Source organism: Juglans regia, chromosome 14, assembly GCF_001411555.2.
Source record: "Juglans regia cultivar Chandler chromosome 14, Walnut 2.0, whole genome shotgun sequence".
NCBI classification, from domain to species: domain Eukaryota; kingdom Viridiplantae; phylum Streptophyta; class Magnoliopsida; order Fagales; family Juglandaceae; genus Juglans; species Juglans regia.
In genome coordinates, this window is record NC_049914.1 from 4,310,823 (window position 1) to 4,331,909 (window position 21,087).

Genomic DNA, 21,087 nt, shown 5'->3' on the forward strand with positions numbered 1-21,087 from the left:
TATTTTAAAATATATATATAAATTAAAAAATAAAAAATAAAATAAAAAGACTAATTTGGTCTAACGGTCACTACTTAGAGTGCTACTCAAGCGGCAGAGTAGCACCGCTCATAATGAGATATGGCACTTTCTTTTCCATCCAATCTACAGTCATGGTGATCCCGAATGAGAAATAGGTGCAAAAAATGCAAATACCCAGATGGAATCTGAATGATAATTTGCTTCAAATGGCTGGAATTTCTCAAAATTCGGCATCTCTGTCCAATAGTAAGGAGTTGGTAAATAATTTACTATAAAGATTACAACAGGATATTTACATGAATAATCTTATTAACTTGAAGCTTATTAAATGATTTCTTAGACTGACCAAAGTGAATAAGATCGAAGTCGTTAAGCACAAATTCAAGTATCATCATCTTGGGCTCTCAACAAGACCGTTGCATAGTACTCAAATTAGTTAAGACTTTCTCCCAAATCAAAGAAATTTCAACAGAGTCATACCAAACCATGGGCCGAACCAGCTGCCTCCAATTAAGGTCAGTCTGGTTTATTTTCTATCGGTTAAAATATGATTGATTTTGTTTTGTTTTTTGCTGTAATTTAGTCGAGAATTCAGGTATATTCCATTTCCACCCCACTCTTTAAGCGGCCTCCTCACACGTTCTTAAGCAATTCACAAGCCATAAAATCGCAACATAACTGACGTATCTCAAATCCAGATGTTTAGTCACAAATAGATTAAATAAAAATAAATTTATAAATTGACGTGATTTGATGTAATACGTCAAATAGTAAAATTATTTTTATTATAAAATAAAATCTAACGAATCACATAAAGTCACGTTAGCTTATGAGTTTACTTTTGTATAATCTTTTTATATCTGTATCAATTCTCAATCCAGATAAGCCAGGTAAAAAGTTTTTTTCTTTTTTTTTTAAATGAAAATATTGTAGATACAAAAGAATTACACAATAGTAAATTTATAAATTAATGTGATTTGATGTGATACGTCAAATTATAAAATTATTTTTATTATAAAATAAATCTAACGAATTCCATAAAATTAAATTAATTTATAAATTAATTTTATATAATTTTTTTATATACGTAACAATTCTCTTTTAGAAAATGAGGCGGAGAGATTTTTTTTTTTTTTTTTTAAACATAAAACTTAGAAAAGGCCAAATATGAAGCAAATCTCATTGGTGGCATGGCTGCACCTCAAAGCCAAGTGTTGGGCATTTAATCAATTCATGGTTAATTAACCAGCTTCAGCTCTAACCCAAGGTTAAACCCTGTCTTCACCCACATAATGGTTTTGCTGTTTTTTTTCTTCTTCGCCTTCTTCTTCTTCTTCTTTTTAAACTGATATCCTCCATTTCCATGCTTCTTCCTCTGTTTCTTCCTGTTTTGGTAAACCACTTTAGGTTACCAAGACGCTGCTACTCTTTCTACTACAAGTCTCCATTCATAAAGAGAAGAGATAGAGAGATATAGAGAGAGAGAGAGCAACCCCTTTTCTTCTCATCAATAAGCAAATTGATCTTTTCTGCATTGTGCTGTTATTTGTTGGGGACAGATTGAAAAAAACCCAGATGAAGAGGTCTCCTCCTACTTCTTCTTGTTCTTCTTCATCTTCCTGCGTTGGCTATGATTTCCCACACATATCAGAGAAGAAGCCCAAGGCCAAACGTACCAGAAAAAACGACAATCCAGAGAAATGCCAGGATGCCAACAGCCCAACCTCTGGCAGAAGAAGTTCAATTTACAGAGGAGTCACCAGGTCTCCTCTCTCTCTCTCTCTCTGTCTCTCATCCTTTCTCTCTCTAGCCTCCCTTTCTCAATTTTTCCTTATTGGGTATTCATCTGCATGTATGAAATTCTTGCTTTTTTGATCCAACAGGCACAGATGGACTGGGAGGTTTGAGGCTCACCTCTGGGATAAGAGTACCTGGAATAACATACAAAACAAGAAGGGACGACAAGGTAATTTCCTCTTTCCATGAAATATAATATAATATAATTAAACAAAACCAAAAAAAAAACAAAAAACTGAGATGATCAATGCCGAGATCTGCAATATTAAATTCCTCACCTTTTTTTTTTTTTTCAATTTATTTATAATTGTTCTTCTGTGTTCTGACCATGTTTCAACTTTTTATTCCTTCCTGATCATCCCCATCAACATTGCAACGTTCATTTGCACTTTTGCCACTGTTAAAAGTTTATTTGGGTAAGTCGCCATCAGTACTCCTAATCTTTGCTTTCTTTCTTAAAACTTTCTATTCTCATCTTGAATTTTCTTTTTCCGGTTAGGGAGAAGAAAAACAACAACATATTCTTTTCGATTTAAATGATGTGGTCATATTAATGCACGTAGCATTCACAGCTTGTTACAATTAATGTGTAGGGGCATATGATAATGAGGAGGCTGCTGCTCATACCTATGATCTTGCTGCTCTTAAGTATTGGGGTCCCGAGACAACCTTGAATTTTCCGGTACATTAATTTATTATTATTTTCTTTCTTTTTAATTTCATTTACTTATTAATAATGTATTTAATTTTCACATATATATATGTATATATATGTATGATATAGATAGAGACGTACACAAAGGAAGTTGAAGAAATGCAGAAAGTTTCGAAGGAAGAGTACTTGGCATCATTGAGACGGCGGAGCAGTGGGTTTTCCAGAGGAGTATCTAAATATCGTGGGGTGGCTAGGTGGGGATCATTCTACTTTGAAAATAAAAAATAAAAAAATATTACACTCATAAAATAAATAGAAAAATATTTTAACCACAAAATCATTTCACAAAAATAAATTTATAAAATAATGTGGATTGATGTGGTTAAAATTATTTTTTATTATAAAGTAGATCTAACAGATTCTATAAAACTATATCAGTTTGTAAGTTTATTTTGTATAATCTTTTTATGTCTGTAATAGTTCTTAAATAAATATTTATTAATTTTTTTTAGTTGCAAAATTAGCCCCCCATTATTGCAAAATTTTGGAAAAGTAATATTAATTGGAGAGTTGAATTTTGACAGGCATCACCATAATGGACGGTGGGAGGCAAGAATTGGAAGAGTTTTTGGCAACAAATATCTGTACCTGGGAACCTACAGTAAGCTCTATTTATTCCTTCTCCTTTTTATTATAAAAGACTGAAATTATGGAGATTATGATATACATAATTAAACTATATATGACCTTCAACCCCAATATTTCATTTAAAAATTAGTTAATAAATTAAGCTTCTTAATTAACCATTGACCGTTTCTTAATTCGTTTGAAACTTTTTTATTTGATTTTTCTCTTCCCAATCAATTCCAAAAAGAAAAAAAAGAAGAAAAGAATATTAAGTTATTACAACTTTTACTGTCATTCATGATTCACATACCAATATATATCTTCATTTATTATGATGTTAAAGTATAATATTGTGATATTTAATATGAGTAGTATTTAATATGAGTAGTGTTATATGTACTTATATTTTTAATTACAATTTTACTTAAAAGACTTATTCTGTTAGTTTTTTTTTTTAATTCAAATTTTATGATTTTCAGCATATTAATAACTGATACGTAGAAAATTAAGTTTTTTGTAATTTTTTATCAAGTACATTTAGCATTTTTCATTTAATATTAATTTTCAAAATCAAGTTTTAGGTGGGTTTTTCTTTTTTATTAAAGAAAATCAATTTTTTTTTATTCACTCCAAATCACACTACTTTAACATGAAAGAGACACAAAAATAAAAAAAGTCTGGAAGGAAAAAAAAAAAACTGGTCATGCTCACCCAATAAATTTTCATTGAAAGAGAAAATTTTCATTAAGAGTATTAAAAGTAGAAAGAATATATATATATATATATATATATTATATATATAATGCAGAAAGAAAGAAAATGTCATAAACTGGGAGCATTAGTGGTTTGAATTCAGATATGAGTTGAGATGGGTTAAAATAATTTGTGAATATTTGAATAAAAGTTAAATTATTTATTATATTTTATGTAATAATTTGATAAAATTGTTTTGAGATTTGAAAATGTTGAATTGTTTATTATATTTTATGTAGAAATTTAAAAAAGTTATAATGATGAGATGAGATGAGTTGAAGTGAGTTTTAAATGCAAACAGTGAAGACACGTGAGACCTCATGCTTGTCCATCACCAGAAAAGAGGTTGCAGATTGCAGTTTCTACTCCAACACCTTTTAGAAAGACAGAAAGTGACAAGCACGAGGGCTCGTGTGTGTGTGTGTTTTTGGCAACAAGGAGTTTCAGGGTATATGTGTCTTGCTTTCTGCTAGCTTCACGCCTGGCTAGCCGTTGAAACTAGTCATGAAGTACATGAGCCGCACCTTTTTATTGCTCATGTACAATTTCTTCACGTCTTCAACACCTTAGGCGGTGGCTGCTCATGATTATTACTCGGCCTTTGTTGGCCTTTATTCCAGGGCTAGAATCCAAAACCTTTCAAACTCGTGGACCTTTATTCTAGGGCTAGAATCCAAAACCTTTCAAACTCGTGGGATCCAAGGAGAAAAATAGACATATGCAGCATTAAAATGGTGCAATGTATACTCATTTGAGCGGCGCTGTATTTATCATAGCGCTTGGATACTAACGACTACAATTATCATTTCTCATCATTCTTTACATTAGATCATCCAATTCAAACAGGCAATTGGAAAGGATCTCAATTCTCTCGTTTTTCATATACTAAATGAACTAAATGCATATATATATATATATATATAATATAGTGCTCAAGTCATTCAATGGATTAAAAATAAGATTGGGTGCTAGTCCAAGATGTTGAAAAGTAAATTAATTTATTAGAATGAGGCAGATCAAGGCATATTGTGGTTGGTTGAGTTGGGTATGCAGCGTATGCTGTTCATTTTGATTCGATATGTTGACAATTAAAGCTACAGTTTCAGCTAAAAAACTGGGATGTAAACTTGATACCCAGACATGAAACTTGGTACACTGTCATGGACAAGTGAATTCCGATCCATCTTGAGCTTTTTTAAAGCCATCTGCTTTATTATATTCTGTGTCAAAAAGTCATGTCTTTGTTTATCTGATTAACAAATTGATTCACAGCTTATCCGATTGATCTCCCTTTTGTTTTTTAATGCTGGTTTTGAATCTTTTGCTTTCAAAGACACGCAGGAAGAGGCGGCAGCAGCATATGATATGGCAGCCTTAGAGTACAGAGGAGCAAATGCAGTGACCAACTTTGATGTCAGCAATTACATTGACCGCTTGAGGAAGAAAATCCCTGGCTTTAATCTCCACAGCTACACTCAACCAGAAGCAGCAGAACTTCCCAATTGTTGCAGCACTCAGTCAGAAGTACTAGAAGTAGATCAGCAACAACAACAACCTCAAAAAGTTGCTGCAGATCATCTTAATTTTAACCAACTCCCTCCATGCAGCATGGAAACGTCAACAATGGTGGCTCTGGACCCTGCCAACGAGCAGGATCCTTGGAGCTTCTTCGACACGGCCTTTGCTCCCCTCCGAGTTCCTGACCTCCCCCTCGAAAAACCATGCGAGTTGACAGACTTGTTTGACCACACCGTGTTTGAGGATGACATCGATCTGATATTCGAAGCAGCAGCAGCGTGCAATACTGACGCAGGCTGTGGGGCTGAGCAGGTTGTTGGGGTCTCGAGGAGAGTGGAGGGTGGGGACAATGGGGAGCAGAGGTTGTTGTCTTGTTCAACTTCTTCTCCATCTTCAACAACAACAACATCGGTTTCTTGTATCTATTGATCTGCTCAAAGATTTTGGTCTTTTGTTTCAGCATGCTGTTTGTGGGGGATTGTTGGGATTTGGTTTGAGTTTGTTGGTGGGTTCTGTTGTGGTTGGGTGGATCCAGAAAGATTCTGTGCGTCTTTCTTTGGCCTTTCTTTCTTGTTATGGTCATTTCTTTTATTCAAATGTTTTTTTTTTTAAAAAAAAGAGAATAATATAATAGAGTGGTGCTACTCTGCCACCTGCACGTGCTCTCTATGTGCCGCCTAATGTAAATTGTCTTTTTTTTTTTTTTTAAACATTTTTTAAATATGCTTAAAAAAATTTTAAAAATAAAAAAATATAAATACACTAATAGTCACTTCCTTAACTATTAAAAAAAAATTAAAAAAATAAAATGAAATGCATAAACGATGAAAATGAGATGATAAATTGAAGAGTTATAGTATCATTATTCAATTTAATATAAGGGGATACAAAGTAGTATTTTAACAACTTGCATCCAGCTCAAAAGTTTGATCATTGAAATTTGAAAGCAAGGTTTTTCAAGCTTACCAGGAGACTATTATAATTTTATTTATTTTAGGTGTCCATGATCCATACTGTTCAGTTGGGCCAAGCCCATAAGTCTATGGGCTTGGCCTGGACCTGAGGTTTAGGTCTATACAGCTGGGTTCGGCCACCTGTTTTCTGACCCTTTATGATTTTGAGACTTGAGTTGAGCTCATGGTTATTGGGTTCGGTTTTGGTGGTTGCTTTTAATTTTTAATTTTATTTTTTCTACAAGTATTGTCATGAAGAAACGAATTATTATATTTTGACCATGTTAATTACCTACAACTTCTGTGTGGCCCACCGGAAAAAAAAATCAAAATTTATTTTTCAAAATGGTAATGCTACTATATATATATATTAAATATTTTTTAAACATTTTCTTTTAAAATACTAATAAATTAATAATTATTTCTTTAACTATTAAGTAAAATAAATAAAATATATAAACATGTCAAATTGAAAGGACAAACTTAAGAGATATAGTATCATTTTTCTTTTAAAAATAATAATTTTTTTTTAATTAGAAACAAGAACAAGAAAATAAATTATTATTGTCCAACATCTCTTATGCAACCTACTGGAATTAAATTCGAGGGGTTGTAAAATCATTTCTAACAAACGATTATTTTTCATTTTAAAGGGAAATTCAATTGACAAGTCGAGTCTTGACAAGTGTCCCGTACAAAATAAATCAAAAGTTTTAAAATCGACACAAATAATTTTCTCGACACCATCTTCAAATCCGACATGATCATACAATTATTTTGTACGTGTTAAATAAAAAGATTACTCACAATTAATAGATTAATTGAGGCAAAAGTAATAATATATACAGTCTTAGATTTAAAATATAAAAATAAAAATAATGAAATTTATTATTAAAAAATAATTTTTTTATATAAATTTTAAATTTATTCAATTTTATAAAAAAAAAAATACGCGGGACTTGCAGAATTGAAAATATTATTTAGTTTCAAGACTTTAGTAGTTTTTTTTTTTTTTTTTAAATTTATTTGAAAAAAAACATGTATCCGACCCGGACTCGGTAATGAAACGATAAATACGTGTAAATAGTAAAAGTATGGTGGTGAAAACGTCAACCGAAAACGAAAAGGGAATTAACAAACGAGAATAGAGTTGTGCCTTTCTGGCTTCGCATTCCTACTACTCTCTCTCTTCATTCCTCGGCTGCTCCGTGAGATCGGAGCTCCGACCCCACAAGTCGTAAACCCTAGCACAGCTGACGTACTTACCCACAAAATACTGAACAACAAAGCAAGCGTTTCATACAAATCCCAAAACCGGGCTCAATTGCGCTCTTACCCGGCAACACGCAGGTGAGTTTTTTTTTTTTGTTTCCTGGATTTCTTGGGAGTTTGAACCCATTTTGTGTCTCGGAATCTTAGCAACTGGGATTCTTTTGTTTACTACAAGCTGAAAGACTTTGTTTTGGGCAACGCATTCGTTTTTATTCCTTTTTTCAGAACTGAAGGTAGGGGGTGGGAATTGTGCTTTTGGAAATTTTGGAAGCAGAAGAAACGCGTTTGTGAAAACAAAGACTTGGGATTAAGTGCCTTGATATTTCATTTTTCTCGTAGACTTCTTGGGGAAATCTTTTCCTAGGTGCTGTATGTTTCGACTGTCTGAAGTTACAATGTGTATGTGGAAGCATTTAACGTATTGTAATTAATTAAAGCGGAGACTCGGATAATGCTTACTTCGAACTGCTGAAAATAATTATTATCAAGTATAAATGTTCAGGCCTTGGTGCTACTGTTCATATGGTTTTGGCTTTTATCAATTTGGATCCAATTGTAATTCGAAGGTATAGAATGAAATAAGTGTGGACTTGAAATCGGTTCCTCATATTTTCATATCAGGGTCCCGATTATATATATATGTATACTTATATGTTTTTGTTGTCATTTGTTTTTTGCTCTTCCTCCTTAAAGTATATCCAAAGACAATATCAGTCATCAAAACTGATTTCTGGCCTTTTTTTCTTTAGTTATTTTTTAATTATGTCCCAATGAAAAAAATATTTCTTTGGCCAATGGTTTTCTTTACATTAATATTTTGCTTTACTTAATGGGGTACTGCAGGATGCTTAAACTTTTACCTCGTTGGGGATAATCATGAGGACATGTTTGTAGTCTTCCAGAGGAGACTACATAAGTGCTTATATTATGAACTCAACAAACATGGATATTGAAGAAGTACATATTGATGGAGAGAATGGGGTAAATCATGTTCCTGGAAATGCTGAACCCAATAAAGATGAGAAACAGAATGTAACTCGGAATTCTACAGGGATAGAAGTAATAAATCAGGATGATGATGCAATTGGTAAACCACATGTGGGCATGGAGTTTGAATCAGAAGATGCTGCAAAGACTTTGTATGATACATATGCCCGGCGCATGGGTTTCAGCACCCATGTTGGTCAGTTCAGTCGGAGTAAGCCTGATGGGCCAATTGTAACTTGGGAATTTGCATGTTCCAGGGAGGTTTTTAAAAGGAAGAATGTAGAAAGCTGCAATGCCATGCTTAGGATTGAGAGGAGGGATTCAAACAGTTGGGTGGCGACAAAATTTGTTGAGGACCATAAACATTCCATGTTGTCTCCCAGTAAGGTCCATCCCTCTAGGCCCCATAGGCATTTTGCTGGTACTACCAAGAATGTTTTTGATACGTTGGATGCTACTAGTGATGTTTACGTTTCTGCGGATGGCAATAATGCACCTTATGAACCACATCGAGTAGTTAGGAGTGCCTCCCCCGTAGAACCAAATCACCCAGCCAGGGCTTTTGGGCCTGTAAATTACATTAGACCTTCTACCAGAAGGAGGACCCTTGGTAGAGATGCTCAAAATCTTCTAAACTATTTCAAGAAGATGCAAGCTGAAAACCCCGGCTTCTATTATGCGATACAGCTTGATGATGATAACCGCATGACTAATGCCTTTTGGGCTGATGCACGATCAAGGAATGCTTATAATTACTTTGGTGATGCAGTAATTTTTGATACAATGTATAGACCAAATCAGTACCAGGTCCCATTTGCTCCCTTTACTGGTGTAAATCATCATGGCCAAATGGTGTTGTTTGGTTGCGCTTTACTTCTGGATGAGTCTGAGTCTTCCTTCACATGGCTGTTCAAAACATGGCTATCTGCTATGAATGATAAGGCTCCTGTTTCTATAATCACAGACCAAGATAGAGCAATACAAGCAGCAGTTGCTCAGGCTTTTCCAGAAACTCGGCACTGTATTTGTAAATGGCACATCTTAAGGGAAGGCCAAGAAAGGTTGGCTCATGTATACCTTGCTCATCCTTCCTTCTATGGGGAGCTGTATAGCTGCATCAACTTGTCTGAGACGATTGAGGATTTTGAGTTATCATGGGACACTCTCCTTGATAAATATGATCTGCGAAAAAATGAGTGGCTTCAGGCAGTGTATAATGCTCGCAAGCAGTGGGCCCCAGTATATTTCCGTGGCACTTTCTTTGCTTCTCTTTCTTCAAGCCAAGGTGTTAGCTCCTTTTTTGATGGTTATGTCAATCAGCAGACTACCATACCTCTTTTCTTTAATCAGTATGAAAGAGCTTTGGAACATTCATTAGAAAAAGAAATAGAAGCAGATTATGATACAATTTCCACCACACCAGTACTGAAGACACCATCACCAATGGAACAACAAGCAGCAAACCTCTATACCAGAAAAGTTTTTGCAAAGTTTCAGGATGAATTAGTTGAGACCTTTGCATACACTGCAAATAATATTGATGGTGATGGGATGGTCAATAAATACAGGGTTGCAAAATATGAGCATGATCACAAAGCATACATAGTCAATTTAGATGTTTCTGAGATGAAAGCAGGTTGCAGCTGTCAGATGTTTGAATACTCGGGCATACTCTGTAGACATATATTGACTGTCTTCACTGTAACAAATGTTCTTACCCTTCCCGTGCATTACATATTGAAGCGATGGACAATAAATGCCAAATCTGGGGCTGGATTAGATGAACATAATGCAGATCCGCAAGGTATTGAGACTCTCAGCTTGCGCTTCAACAATTTATGCCAGGAAGCCCTTAAATATGCAGAGGAAGGGTCAATTGCTGTAGAGACTTATAATGCAGCGTTGAGTGTTCTGAGGGAGGGTGGGAAAAAGATTGCTGTTGTAAAGAAAAGTGCTGCTAAAGCCGCACCTCCTAGTTCTCATGGCAGTGGATCCATACAGGAAGACAGTAGCAAGAAAACCCCCAAGTTAATTCCTGAAATGACATCATCATTATGGCCTTGGCAAGAAGCAATGCCACATCGCTTCAATCTGAATGATAAGGGAGTTCCTGTTGATGATTCGAACCAGCCCAGTATGGCTCCTGTCTCCATTCAACGGGATGGTGGAAACCCTGATAACACGGTATGAATCACCTGAGATCTACAGAATTCTTGTTTGAAAGGAACCTTTTAGTATACTCTGATGATAGGTATATTTAAATGTCAATTATTTATATAGGTGGTTCTGACTTGTTTCAAGTCCATGACTTGGGTGATAGAAACCAAGAATTCTGCACCAGCTGGTAAAGTAGCTGTCATTAACTTGAAGGTACTCTTCTCACAACTTGTTAATATATATCTGTCACGCTTACAGTCTTAGACTGAAACTGTACCTGTAAAAGATAGTTTTGGGAATTAAATGTATCCTTTAGTTTTGGAAGAGATTAGTAATCTTGAAGAAACTGTTTAATATTTTTTCGGTCTCCATTAAACCTTAAACCTTTTAATGAATATTTTTTGATTTTGCTTTCTTTACTCCAAATGCAAAATAGATGAACTATTATATGTTGCTCTTAATGTTAGTCTTTCTTTTTGTAATTTCAATTTACCTATGCATTAGTTGCAAGATTATGGCAAGAACCCTTCGGGAGAGACAGAGGTACAATTTAGGGTAACAAGGATCACACTTGAACCCATGTTGAGATCCATGGCCTACATTAGTCAGCAGCTGTCAGCACCAGCCAATAAAGTTGCCGTTATAAATTTAAAGGTACCAGTTTTTATGTTGATTTCTTTCACCACTCTGTTCTATTAAATAGAAACTCAGTATACACTATGAGTTGCAATTCGAAATTGCTTAGTTTCAAATTGCAGTGCTAACGTTCATTGAAAATGTACATGGTCTAGACAGTGGTTACAATCCTATGTTACCTAGATTGGGAATGGTAATGTAATATGCCATTTACCCCATAATATGGTACTGTTGGGATCGGTTTGTGTACAGTTTACATAGATTGTTTATTTTAGAATGTTGTAAGGTAGCCTGTAGTTATATTAACTTGAGTTGCATCTTCTTCTTCTTTTTTTTTTTCTTTTTTTTTTCCAAAGAACTTTGTAACCTTAAATGCTTTTAAATTACATTTAATATCATACCTTCAACCAAGCAAACAAAGGGAGAAGAAAACTTTCAGATGGTGAAATTTCATGTCCTGTAATGAAAATGTGTCTCATTTTAATGAGAGGATCTTGATCTGGCTCCCAATCACAATTGGCCAGGTAGTTGTGAGCTGTGGCACCACCCATACGTAATGGGATTCTAAAGCCATACAAGCTAATTGTTTCTTATACTTTGACATAATACTTGTAATCACATGTGAGAATATGTATCTTCTTGTTTAGCATTTTGCTACACATGATGAAATTAAGAAAAGAAAATTTTGGTGAATTTCACCGCTTCCAATGGGGTTGTGTATCCGTAGCTATACTTTGGTGAACTTGCAAATCAGTTAGAGGCATCATTTCCACAAAGGCACACATATTATGCCTTCTAGTGTTCTTTTATTGCTTTAGGATATACCGAGTTCATAATCTTTCACTTTCTCTAGTTGTATGTCAGACTACATTTTTTTCCATGTTTTAGAATAGTTGCATGACTTTCAAGTGCTATGTACTGTGTGAAATCTTGTTTTTGTGCTTGATCAGCTCCAAGACACAAAAACAACTTCTGGGGAAACAGAGGTGAAATTTCAAGTGTCCAAAGATACGCTAGGTTCCATGCTAAGATCAATGGCCTATATACGTGAGCAGCTTTGAATGCTGTAAGCACATTCTTCTCAGTACTCTTAGTGGTCAAATAAAGAGCATTACTGTTTAGTTGTCCCAAAGGATGCTTTGGAGTTTGTCTCTATGGCTTATTCATTTATGATATACGTAATTTTCATGAACTAAATTTATTGCTAAAAAACTAAAGTTATTAGAGAAAGATAATGAGTTCCAGAGGTGTTGGATGCATCATGTACAACATTGGGGATGACTTGATGGACATCATCAAAAAAAATTTACCAAGTTTAGCAGTTCCAGTTTTAACAAACAACACATTTTGACTCAGTGCTTCTCTAATTAGTGCCTTATATATAACATAGTGCAATGATATACTACCTGGAGCGAGCATACATCATCATACAGTATTGCAGTTTTTTTTTTCAATATTCATTTGCCATGACTTGCTTTGGATTATTGTTGGTCCATGTCACTGTTGTGCCTTCTCATTTGTTCATGAGGACTGTTTCCCAAAAAAGATCATTGTATCTATCAGATTGACCGAATGCCTCTCACCATTGTGAGAATTTCATTAAATAGAAAATTCTGGTAGCTATACATGGAAACTCTATATATGGAAAACTAGCTATACATGGAAGCTCTATATATGGAAACCTAGCTATACATGGAAACTCTAGCTATACACAACCATACAATTACAGCTATACACGGCAAAGCTAAGAAAGAAAACTAATATGTACAGCTAATGTAAATAAGGTAAGAAAGATAGAATCTTCCAATCATAAAATCTGCCGATCCCATTGACATCCCCCCTCAAATTGATGTGGGCTGATCAAGAAGCATCAATTTGCCAACTAGAAACTGATGTCGTGGTCGGGGCAAAGTTTTGGTGAAGACATCAGCAGTCTGAATAGCCATAGATATATGAGGAAGAGTAAGTATTTTCTCGTCATATGCCTCACGAATGTAGCGACAATCGACCTCTATGTGCTTGGTACATTCATGGAAGACCGGATTGCCAACAATCTAAATAGCACTAGTGTTGTTGGTATAAAGAAGAGTAGGCTCGTTCTAAGTGAAACCAAGCTCTCCCAACAACCCACGAAGCCAAACAATCTCAGAACAAGCAGAAGGCATGGCACGATACTTGGAAACCTGAGTCTATTTCTTACTTTTCCACGATATAAGTGCATTGCCAAGAAACATGCATCAACCAGTGACTAAACGACGATTATTCACACAACCCGCCCAATCAGCATCACTATAAGCCACCAACTGAATTGGTGATGCTGTAGGAAAGTAAAGACCACGATCAGAAGTACCCCTTAGGTACCGGACAATGCGACGAATAGCAGCCAAGTGTGGAAGACGAGGGAGTCTGTATAAACTGACTAACCTACTAAACTGCAAAAGAAATGCCAGGCCTAGTGATGGTCAAATAGTTCAGGCTATCGACCAATTGTCGTTAGAGAGAAGGATTGGGTAAAAGCTCGCCCTCATCCTTATGATGCTTCACATTCACCTCCATGGGAGTTTGAATAGAATTCCCTTCCTGAAAACCTGCCAATGTAATCAACTCTTGAGCATACTTGTGCTGATGTAAGAAAGTACCGGCAGGAGTAGATTTCACTTCAAGACCTAAGAAATACTGCAGAGGGCCTAAATCCTTCATATGAAAAGAGGCTTTGAGATGTTGTTGGAGCTGTGAAATCGATACGAAATCGGTCCTTGTAATAATGATATCATCAATATAAACCAAAAGCAACACAATACCACTTGCCGTCTTGCGCAGAAATAAGGAAGAATCGTACTGACTCTGGAGAAAGGAAAAATCAAGTAAAGTAGACCGGAACTTATCAAACCAAGATCGAGGAGCCTGTTTCAACCCATAGAGAGACCTTTTTAACCAGCACACATCTGAAGAAGAAGTAACAAACAAGCCTTGCGGTGGGAGTCATATAGATTTCTTCCTTAAGATCACCATGCAAAAATGTGTTCTTGACATCCATCTGCAGCACCACCCCATACTCCTGCCGGTTGCCAAGTGCCACCAACCGTGCTTTATACCTGTCTAGAGAACCATTAGACTTTAGGTTGATGGTGTATACCCATTTACACCTAATGGGCTTAACACCAAATGGACTAAGAAACAATATCCCAAGTATGGTTCTCCTACAAAGGTTGTAGCTCTTCATCCATAGCCTTTACCCAACAGGCTTGCGTAGCTACCTTAGAGTAAGAATTGGGCACATTGATCTGAGCTAAAGTCGCATTAAGCGACGTGTGGGAAAAGCTATACCTTTCGGGTGGATGAGAAGGTCAGGAGGATCACCAAGGAGCAGAAGCTTCAGGAACAGATGCCGGATCAGAGTCGGGAAGGGGTGGTGATAGAAGTGGAGGTTGCCGTCTCTGATAAACAACTCTTGGTTTAAAGCGCTCAACAGGCCGAGATACATCATCAAAATTAGCAAGCATAGCCAGATCAGAACTAGAAACAACATGATTTTGAAAGAAATATTAATTCTCAAAGAAGATTACATTCCTAGAAATGCGAATGCGATCAACTGCAGCATCAAAGCACACAACTTTTTTGAGGCACACTATATCCCAAGAAAGCACATTGAACAGATTGAGCAGCAAGTTTGTGACGTTCATGAGAAGGTAGATGAACAAAGCACACACATCCAAATGTATGCAAGGCTTGATAACTAGGATGTGAACCAAATAGACGATAATATGGTGACTCAAAGTCCAAAATATGAGATGGCAGACGATTAATTAGATATACAGCAATGGACAAAGCTTCCACCCAAAACTTGGGAGGAACAAAGGACTCTAAAAGCAAAGTCCGAACAATATCTAACAGATGACGATTCTTGCGTTCAGCCATATCATTCTGTTGAGGTATATAAGGGCAAGAACGCTGAGAAATAATGCCTTTCTGATGCAAAAATGCTTGGAAAGCATGATACATATACTCACCACCATTATATGATCTCAAAACCTTAAGACATGTAGAAAACTGGTTCTCAAGATAGGCAACAAAGGTTTGAAAAACCTGAAGCACCTCCCCTTTAGAACGGAGGAAATACACCCAAGTAAAACGGCTATAATCATCAATGAACGTCACAAAATATTTATAATGGGCATGCGAAACAATTGGTGTAATACCCCAAACATCACTATCGATAACATTGTACGAAGGTAAGTTTTGTGTAACCAAACAATGATGTTGGGCATCTTTATTTCATCTCAACCTTCTCTAACGTTCTCAACGAAGAAAAGAAACCTGACATTAGAATAGTAAAAAGTAGGGGTGGGCAGCGGGGCCCCACCCTTGCTGCCCCGCCCCGCTTCCGCTCCACCCCCGCATGGCGGGGCGGGCAACCCCGCTCCGCCCATGCCGGGGCGGGGGCCCCTAGCGGGGGCGGGTGGCAGGGAGGGCCCAACCCCGCCCCCATTTTTATATATATATATTATATACATATATGTAAACATAAATATATATTTATATTTTACAAATTGTGTATATATAAATATATATTACAATTTGTTAGACTTGTTCACAAAATATGCATTGGCAAATTTAAAAACTACATAGTTTAAAAACTAATACACTACAATTTACACAAAATATGCACTAGCAAATTTAAAAATTATATAGTTTTTAAATTATAGTCATATTTACAAAATTTAAATTTATAATTTGAATCTAAAAATATATTTTTAATTACTTTTACACTTATAAATAATTTTTAAATCAAATAAATGCAGTGTTTTTTTTTTAAGTGAAAATAGGCGGGGCGGATTCCCAATCCTCCCCACCCCCGCATCTCGGGGGACGGGGGTGAAAACCCCACCCCCTGTCCCATGCGGGGCGGGGTGCCCCCGCCCTAGCACCCCTAGTAAAAAGTAAAGTGTAAACAATGAAAAGCCACTGTCTTCACTGAGCCCGTTAGTCTCCTCTAGCATTCTTTTGTTTTTTTTTTTTCCTTCTCATTTTGAATCCACACCAAATGCCATTTTCGAACCCAGCCAACATACATTTTATTTGGAAATTCGAACCTAATTAATTTGGAAAAAAAAATCTACAACACTTTAATACATATAATTATCTATTACAATAATCAAAATTATTGTAATTTATAATTAGAATAAAAAATTCCAAATTTCCTATATATAGAAAAATAACTAGGTCATAATTAGAATAATATTCTAATTTATAATTAGAAAACACAAATTTCGAATTTCCTATATCTTAGAAAAATAAATAGCTCATAATTAGACTAATAAATTTTACAAGAGAATTTTATTTTGGGATATATAGCATAATTTCGTCCATTTTGGGATTTAAATTGAATTTTTATACATTATTTTAATACTACTCATCAATATTACTTTTTTATTAATATATTCATTATTATATAATCAATAATTATTAAATCATATCCAATCATTGGTGGGATCCACCACTTTATCAAATCCTAAAAAGTTAAAACTATCTCATCTCATCTCACTATCCAAACATACATTTTTTTACAAACTATCTCATATCATATTAACTTATCTCATCTCATTACTATTCAAAACATCTCATTTGAACTGTATAACCAAACGAGGCCTTAGTAGCGCGACTACCATGCATAGGGAAAGGAAGAATTTTGCTTTTGCCAAGTTTGCAAGAAATACAATCAATAGACAAGCCATGAGTAGAAATCTGATTTTTATTGCCCAGAAAACCATGCTTAAACAAATGATGTAAAATGAGAGAATTGGGATGGCCTAATTGCTTGTACCAAACATCACTTTGATTGCTTACAGTACTACAAGCCAAAGATAAAGCGCTAGGAATAGAAAACTGCAGAGGAAACAATCGCCCCACTTTAGATCCCCTTTGCGATCACCTTCCCCAACACCTAATCCTGCACAAGACAACCACCACGAGAAAAGGAAACGTTACAGTTATTATCCACTAGTTCTCCAACTAAAATCAAATTAGCAGATAACCCAGGAGACACAAACACGTTCTGGAAGGGAGGTCCAATATCACCAACTGCATTAATAGATAGGTGACTCCCATTTGCAATCTGAATGTATTTAGGACCATTATAACTCCGAACATTAAGCAATGATTCGACTGACCTGCAGTCATGTGATTGGAAGCTCCTGAATCAACAAACCAAGGAGATGAGACTGTCTTACCATTATTACCATTACCTTGAAGTCCAAATGCAGAAAAGGCTTAGGAGTGAGGACAGACTGACTAGTACTTGTTGTAGTGACTGTCGGAGCTACAATAGGTGAAGATTGGACAGCAGCTTGAAAGGCCTGTGTGTGCCGATTTTGAGGATGGATTGAACACTCTTTAATGATGTGCCCTGGTTTCTTGCAATAATTTCAATATGGCTTTGTGCAATTGGTAGCAATATGGTCAAATTCTTTGCAACTATAGTACTGGATTTGACCTTTTCCTCTTCCTCGGGCTGCATAGGTGACATTCACCATCTCTGAATGCAGCCTCTCTTGTCCCATTCCTGCCTGAGTAGCCAATCTCTGTTCTTCCAGCAACAACTCTCCAAGACAAGCATCCAATGTAGGAACTGGATTTCGGTTTAATAACCAGCCCGTGTAGCCTCATATTCTGGCCTCAATTTCATCAGAAATTGATCACATCTACTCTCCTCATGAACTGTCTGAAGTGCGGACAGCGCCTCCTTGGGTACCTTAGCATGTATAATACCCAAATATTTGCTCCACAAGTTCAAGAAACCAGAATAATGCTGCTCAATAGAAAGGTTACCTTGACTGAAATTTGATATCTCCAATTCCAACTGAAAACGGCATGCATTGTTGTCTTGATTATATATCCGCCCTAGATATTCCCACATCTCTTTAGCTGTAGAAAAAGACCTCAAGTTGTTCACCATACTAGGTTCAATGGAGCCCAGCAGCCAAGAGACAATGCGTGCATCCTTTGCCTCCCATGTGCCGAGTTCCTTGGGGTCTTTAGAGGCTGAAGACATCCCATCAATATGTCCCCACAACTCCTTTCCTTTCACAAACTTCTTAAACCGAAACTCCCAACTAAGATAGTTCTTGCCATTGAAACGAATAATAGAGTTTTCTCCAAACATTATGAAGACAGAAATAGCCCAAAACAAAACACCGTAAAAGAGCCTAAAAGCTGATAACAAACCTCCAAATAGTCTAAGAATATCGAGAATCAAAGATCTCCAAGAGCCCAGCAGCGAAGAATCCCAAAGAAAATTCCAAGATAGCGCCACATATGTGCTGCCACAACCACCAGAAACACAAGAACCCAAAAAAAAAATCTGGGCTAGAGTCCCAGAGCCCCTAGGGCTAAATCCGAGAAACCAAAAAAAAGGGAGGAAGCGTGTATACTCTAGGTTCAGAACACAAGCTCTGATACCATATCAGATTGACCGAATGCCTCTCACCATTGTGAGAATTTCATTAAATAGAAAAGTCTGGTAGCTATACATGGAAATCTATACATGGAAAACTAGCTATATATGGAAACTCTAGCTATACACAACTATACAATTACAGCTATACACGGCAAAGCTAAGAAAGGAAACTAATCTGTACAGCTAATGTAAATAAGGTAAGAAAGATAGAATCTTCCAATCATAAAATCTCCTGATCCCATTGACAGTATCCAGCAACATTCTGGCATAGGAATTTTGATTATTAAAATAATAATATCAGAATTTAAAAAGTGGTTACTCAAATGACGTTTGGATATTCCAATCCTAATTAGAATGGGGTGTTAGATGAGGTCTCTGGTTCAAGTTTAGCAGAGTGCTCGAGTTACTTACCAATCAAAAAGTTCTAAGCTAGTTGACTTCTCTTCTATTTTCTCGCCCAAAAGAACAGATGTGGATAAGGCTAGTTATTTTTACCCCTCTATATTAGCAGGGAATCAACAGGCCTGAGCCAATTCCAGCCCTCCAAGATGTAGTACCTTCTTTTCGATATCCCAAAAATAAGGAGTCTTGAACCCTTATGAAACACGTGTAAAAGCCTGCATTGGACCTGAAATCACTTTTATGACAATTAGAGGTTACATTACTAAGGTGGGTTTTGATAAACTATACAACAAGATTCTGCAACCATAAATGAACTGTCAGTCCAGGGAGAATAGGGAAAAAAAAAAAAAAAGACCAAGTGCATCTCTCACTCCCTCCCCCCACCCCTTACCCTTTTTTTTTTTTTTTGGGAGACTGGTGTAATTACTCTTTTCTGGTTTAGAATTATTTGAATTTGAACTACTTATATGAGCCAGTATGGAGCAGGTGCAGATCTGTTTTGCTTTGCTCGAATATCTAAATTTTTTTTTTGATAAGTAATAGCTTTATTAATAACAATGTAATAGGCATAGCCCGAGTACACAGGGAGTATACACAAGAAACACCTAATACATTCTAGAACTTAGAAAAACGAAGACAAGAACGCGTTTAATGCTCGAATATCTAAATTACCCATACTCTTAGGTCACGAGACCTTCAAACTTGATTTTTGCCTAGTTAAGCCTGTTTGGTTAGGTAGGCTGGAGTTGCCCCATAATTTGGCTGATTTAATGGTTGTGATTCGTGCCAATTCTCTTGAAGGATATCTTTTCTGCTCTTTTTCTCTTGCTTGGCAAAAATAATGTGCTTGTTTTTTATATGTGCACTCCACTCTTTAATAATATGCCTTTTCTTTGGGCCTTTTATATGTAGTTTGAAGAAGCAGGTTTTACCTGGTAAGATGACTAATTTCGTGCCATGGCTACAGTGCATCATTCCAACGGCGGCAAAATCTTCACCACGGGTCTGGAAGTTCCCTTGAGACCAATAATCATTCCAGACCTATCATTCCAGACCTATCATTCTTTGAAAATGCGGTAGAAATAGGAATGTTGAAAGTGCTCCTTGTTTATAACATTCATGTACCATGTTAATACCATCTAGGTGTTCCATTGAAGGAATTGGTTTACTTGTAGTTAGGGTTTGTTAGATCTTTTCCATTCACCACATTCGGATTTGAGTAAGTTAGGCTTAGTAAGTTATATCCCTAACTAGAAGACACACGGTTTCCATGTAAGCATGTGTTGGAAACTCACTTGTATATGTAATTATGAACATCCAGATCTTTACCCAGTGAGCATTGCATATATTCTGTATTTCGGCTGCTGGAGACTTTTTAACATGTTTTTCTCGTTGGAACGAACCTGTGATGCTTCAACTTCACTTCTTCAGATAACCTATAGCTCTAGAAGGCTTGAGATGTCAACTCTTTTATTCCAATTTTCTCAGATATATAGAAACAAACTAATGAATAGGGCATCTGTGAAGTTTGACCGAAATGCTTCGAATGCTCTAGAAAAATAATGGAATTTCAATAACTTGAAGAAGCATAGTTTATATTCAGAAAATTATATGTAAATATATCTCACAGTCAAGACTGCAACTTCCAAAAAATCAGAGTTCTCAAACAGTATTAAGGACCAGACAAATATTTGTGACGAGGAAAGTTTTAAAAAATGCACATTTAAAAAAATGTCTTTTGCGTGCACATACCCCTATGATAACTTCATTTAACGAAATTGCTGGTTTCATTGGGGGCCACTCTGAGTATGATTGGGAGTGAGTAGGACTTCGAAAGTGGTTGCCATTTACGG

General features: G+C 36.0%; 2 protein-coding genes across 3 annotated transcripts; both read left to right on the forward strand.

Moving 5' to 3' along the window:
* Positions 1 to 1,357: 1,357 nt before the first annotated feature.
* LOC108983551 (ethylene-responsive transcription factor WRI1-like) lies at positions 1,358 to 6,040 on the forward strand. Its single transcript, XM_018955223.2, has 7 exons — positions 1,358 to 1,784; positions 1,905 to 1,987; positions 2,226 to 2,234; positions 2,412 to 2,500; positions 2,603 to 2,727; positions 3,058 to 3,134; positions 5,187 to 6,040. The coding sequence occupies exons 1-7, from the start codon at positions 1,597 to 1,599 to the stop codon at positions 5,798 to 5,800; spliced, it is 1,185 nt and encodes a 394-aa protein (XP_018810768.1). The 5' UTR covers positions 1,358 to 1,596; the 3' UTR covers positions 5,801 to 6,040.
* Positions 6,041 to 7,466: 1,426 nt separating this feature from the next.
* On the forward strand, positions 7,467 to 20,592 carry LOC108983552 (protein FAR1-RELATED SEQUENCE 3-like). Of its 2 annotated transcripts, none has more exons than XM_035685209.1 (6): positions 7,467 to 7,674; positions 8,440 to 10,767; positions 10,864 to 10,953; positions 11,245 to 11,394; positions 12,327 to 12,442; positions 20,147 to 20,592. In XM_035685209.1, exons 2-5 carry the CDS (start codon positions 8,524 to 8,526, stop codon positions 12,435 to 12,437), a joined length of 2,595 nt encoding a protein of 864 aa, XP_035541102.1. In that variant the 5' UTR covers positions 7,467 to 7,674; positions 8,440 to 8,523; the 3' UTR covers positions 12,438 to 12,442; positions 20,147 to 20,592. The 2 variants fall into 2 exon arrangements, with proteins under 2 accessions (XP_035541102.1, XP_035541101.1); XM_035685208.1 differs by having other exon boundaries at positions 20,202 to 20,589.
* The last annotated feature ends 495 nt before the right edge of the window (positions 20,593 to 21,087 follow it).